We start from the raw sequence: 4,608 nt of genomic DNA, 5'->3' as shown, positions 1-4,608 counted from the left end.
ATTGTGCTAATAATATGCAAAGCTACAAGCTTGGGGATGCTAATTTTGTTATGTCCACAACATATTGCAATTATCATGATTGGGTTGATAATGCTTCTTATGATCTTGAAAATTTATTTAGCCCTCATGATGAATATGATATTGATAATAAATATTGCAATAATAATATTGAAAGTGGGTTTGAAAGAGCGTCAACTTTAGGTAAAATGGTCCCACATCTTTGGAGAGTGTTCAATCTTATGAATTTTTTATGAAAGTGGGTTTGGAGAGGTCACGACTTTAATTGATGTTAATCCCACTATTTTGGATATTATAAAACTTTTATGCATGTGAATCATGAAGAGAAAATTTTATATGATAGTTGTATTATTGAATTTGATTATGATCCTACACGTAATTATTACGAGAGAGGAAAATATGGCTATAGAAACTTTTATGTTATTAAATTTCCTCTCTTTATGTTGAGATTGTCAATGTTTTATTCCTCTCCTTTGCATATGCTAAATATTTATCGTCTTGATAATTTGCTTGCTTATAAAATTCCCATGCATAGGAAGTATGTTAAACTTTAATGTGTTTGCCACATGTTTTATGATGCTCTCGTTGCGCTTCAATTCTTATCATTTATGTGGGCATCATTGAAATCTCAAAGGCTATCTTAATGGCTATAAAGAAAAAGCTTGCTGGGAGACAACCCAATGATTTTCCTTTATGTTATTTAATAAATATACAATTATACTTCTGTAATGATTGTATTTTTTGTGTTTTAATTAGTGTTTGTGCCAAGTAAAGCCTTTAGGATGGTTTGGGTGCTAGTTGCTTTGATTTTGTGCGTTAACAGAAACTTTTACGTCCAATAGCAGAAAATTTTAAAATCACTGGAGCTACGAAAGTTTCTGAATTTTTTACACATGATTGATATACAAATTTCCTATGTCGTCCTCATTTTTCAGAATTGTTGGAGTTACAATCTAGAATTTTCTGTATCAAACCTGGTCATCCATTCTACTCACGTATGAATTTTCGCTAAGTATTGACACCCGCAGTATTCTTAGTGAAGAAATTACAATTGAGATCTTACTATTCATTGACGTTGTTTTTCAATCTAGCTTCAATTTTATCATTTTTGTCCAGAATACCATGAATGTTATTTCTACATAGAACATACGCACGCATACCAGCCACCCAAAAAAACTTATGTATATTATAAAAAATATTCAAAAAATTTTAAGTATGTTGTTCGACTTTACTATTCATAAGGGTGCATGTGGAACAATGTTCACTAAATTGGTGTACATACAATTCGGACAAAATAAAAATAAAATTCATGCTGCATTGCTCCCTATATAAACCCAGACACCCAGTCTCTACCGAACACCCAGACACCTATATAAACCCACGCATCTTGCTGAATTAAATCCAAACCAAACCCCCGCACTTCAATTCAATTCACTCCATCAACACACGTACCCACCACAGCAACAACAGTTCACCGTCACACCTCAAACCAACCCGAAGGTGTGTCCTCCTCCGGCCCTCCCCCGTTCCAAATGGCGGCCGCGGCGGCAAAGCCCGTGCCAGTGGAGCGGCTCGGGCAGCGCCTGGTGGCGCCGGCGGCTCCGACGCCGGAGAGCCCTCTGCGCCTGTCGTGGCTCGACCGCTACCCCACCCAGATGGCGCTCATCGAGTCGCTGCACGTGTTCAAGCCCGACATGGCCAGGGAGGGTGACAGCCCCGCGAGGGCCGTGGAGCAGGCCCTGGCGAGGGCGCTGGTGGCGTACTACCCGCTGGCGGGCCGTCTCACGGTGACCGACGCCGGCGAGCTGCAGGTGGACTGCACCGACGGTGGCGTGTGGTTTATTGAGGCTGCCGTCAGGTGTCGGCTAGAGGACGTTAACTATCTCGAGTACCCGCTCGCCGTCGACAAGGACGAGCTGCTCCCCCACCCGCGCCCCAAGCCCAGCCGTGAGGAGGAGAGCAAGCTCATCTTGCTTGTCCAGGTACTTGCTGGATTCGAGTCGCATTGCGCTGTGTCGGTGGTGGATTGGATTTTACTGACTGCGAGCTAAACTGGGCGTGGTGGACGCGACACGCAGGTCACGACGTTCGATTGCGGCGGCTTCGTGGTGGGGTTCCGGTTCAGCCACGCGGTGGCCGACGGGCCCGGGGCGGCGCAGTTCATGGGCGCGGTGGGGGAGCTGGCGCGCGGGGCGGCCCGCATCTCGGTGGCACCGGTGTGGGGCCGCGACGCGATCCCTGATCCGGCCGGCGCCCTCGTCGGCAGCCTCCCGGACCCCGCGGGCGCCAAGCGGCTCGAATACCTCGCCATAGACATCTCCGCCGACTACATCAACCACTTCAAGGGCCAGTTCGCGGCGGCCACCGGTGGCGCCCGGTGCTCAGCGTTCGAGGTGCTCATCGCCAAGGCCTGGCAGAGCCGCACGCGCGCCGTTTGCTTCGACGAGGGCTCCCCCGTGCACCTCTGCTTCGCGATGAACGCGCGGCCGCTCCTCCACGCCCGCCTTCCCTCCGGGGGCGCCGGCTTCTACGGCAACTGCTACTACATAATGCGCGTCTCCTCCACCGCCGGGAAGGTGGCGTCCTCCACCATCACCGACGTCGTGAAGATCATCAAGGAGGGGAAGAAGCGGCTGCCCACGGAGTTCGCGCGGTGGGGCGCCGGCGAGATGGCCAGCGTGGACCCGTACCAGATCACCTCCGACTACCGGACGCTGCTCGTCTCCGACTGGACGCGGCTGGGCTTCGCCGAGGTGGACTACGGGTGGGGCCCTCCCGCCCACGTCGTGCCGCTGACAAACCTGGACTACATCGCCACGTGCGTCCTCGTCAAGCCCTGGGTACACAAGCCAGGCGCCCGCCTCATCACGCAGTGCGTGACGCCCGACCGTGTCGGCGCTTTCCACGACGCCTTGGTGGACACCAACTAGCTCACCACTGTCTCCCCACACTCGTCCTCCGTTTCGTTCACGGGTTCCCTCCTTTTTTTACACCATCTCGTTAGTGTTTAATTACAGCTTGGTCACCGAAAGTAATGGTAAACCGAGCAAGAATAATGGCAAACGGATAGTGAAGAAACGTATAAAGTGAAAGAAGGATACGCGTAGATATGGGGGACAGGTAGACACAGCTAGATGGTACTCCGTGGGCAATGATGAGATTGGTATAGGATGCCGAAGGATCGAAGCTGGGCTTGGTGGGAAGCTACCAACAAGTCTCCCCTCGACTTGTGTACTGTACTGTTATTTTTTTTTTCGAATATAAACCCGCAAGGTGTACAGGCTATTCTCTAGTGGTTTTTGTCCATGTAAATTAGCTAATTCTAAATAATTAATGGTGTCGTCTTTTTCACAGGTTAGAAATTATCTGTGTTTTTAACTAGATCTGCGGGTATACACTTGACCTCATAGCGCACACGTATGAAATGTTTGAAGAAATCTTCACAATACTTACATGCGAGTACAGTATCATTTTGCTCCCAACTTTTGGCATCATTGAAATACCTATGAATGTCACAACATCCACACTAGCTGGCTGCTAGTCCTGCCCAGGGATTTTCTTTTCTTTTCTCCGTAAATTCCTTCCCAAGCATGGAGTCGCTATTATTCTTGACCCGTCAATTTATCCCGTCCTTGCAATCCAGCTGGCTGCCATAGACGAATCACGAATAACTGCAGGACAGAGGTGGTCATCGTCTATGTATACTCTTCCTTAATCCTTCTACCGTTCCAAGGCCGACAAAATTTGAAGAACAGGTGACCTTCTTTTTTGCAACCGGTGACTTGACCTTTCAGTTCCCATCCGGTGGCCAAATAAGTAGGTAGAAATGCCAAAGGTGGCTCATCTTTACCGAACAAATCGACTTAAAATTTCTATGCAGAATGCCCCGCGTTCCAAGCATTCTAAAGTAGTTCATCGAATGATAAGTTGATGCAGCCAAGCCTCAGTATTATGGGTTAGTGCCTTGGTGATGAGAAGGAAAAATCAAGAGTGAAGTAGCAAAGCCGCAAAGGTGTACGTCCTCATGTCAGAGACAAGGGAATGGTCACGACCTCGGTGCTGTTGGGTGATAGCGCGGAGCCAACGACCCAAGTACCAGGATGACGCTTCTCGCGGGTGTCGAATGTGTCACACGATTTCGACGTGACCAATTGTTAACTGTGCAGGTAGTGTCGTGTTGCTGGTTTGGTGCTGGAGCTTGGAATCTTTAGCTGCTTTGGTTGCTTGCACGGAACCTAACCAGCGCACACAAGTGTCGGTGAGCCTATAACAGATCGTCGTGGTAGACGTACATCCGAGATTGGGAGGGAAGCCGCCAGCGCATCAACTCAGACTACAATCGAATCCGGACCTCTCAAATTCCCCTATACGCTTGGGATGACGCTTTGGTTATTGTTCGATCATAAAATAGCCGCCCAACCAGAACCTTCAAACCGGTTATATATGTTCGGGCCGTCGGCACTCCCAAACGGCCAAACCCAGTCTATATTTTGGGCGGATATGGGACGGACCCAATGCACACGGACGCATTCGCCACGTCAGGCCGGCCCCCGATGGCCCATCCCGTCATCACATATCCACCACCTTCGA

The 4,608-nt window shown here is 49.0% G+C and overlaps 1 protein-coding gene across 1 annotated transcript; it reads left to right on the top strand.

The window, feature by feature from the left end:
- Positions 1 to 1,395: 1,395 nt before the first annotated feature.
- Positions 1,396 to 3,369, top strand: LOC119328684 (acyl transferase 7-like). The gene is made up of 2 exons (XM_037601665.1): positions 1,396 to 2,000; positions 2,097 to 3,369. The coding sequence occupies exons 1-2, from the start codon at positions 1,551 to 1,553 to the stop codon at positions 2,946 to 2,948; spliced, it is 1,302 nt and encodes a 433-aa protein (XP_037457562.1). The 5' UTR covers positions 1,396 to 1,550; the 3' UTR covers positions 2,949 to 3,369.
- The last annotated feature ends 1,239 nt before the right edge of the window (positions 3,370 to 4,608 follow it).

The sequence above is a fragment of the Triticum dicoccoides genome, chromosome 1B (genome assembly GCF_002162155.2).
Source record: "Triticum dicoccoides isolate Atlit2015 ecotype Zavitan chromosome 1B, WEW_v2.0, whole genome shotgun sequence".
Taxonomy (NCBI): Eukaryota; Viridiplantae; Streptophyta; class Magnoliopsida; order Poales; family Poaceae; genus Triticum; species Triticum dicoccoides.
The sequence above is the reverse complement of the archived record's forward strand: the minus strand, read 5'-3'. Positions and strand labels throughout refer to the sequence as shown.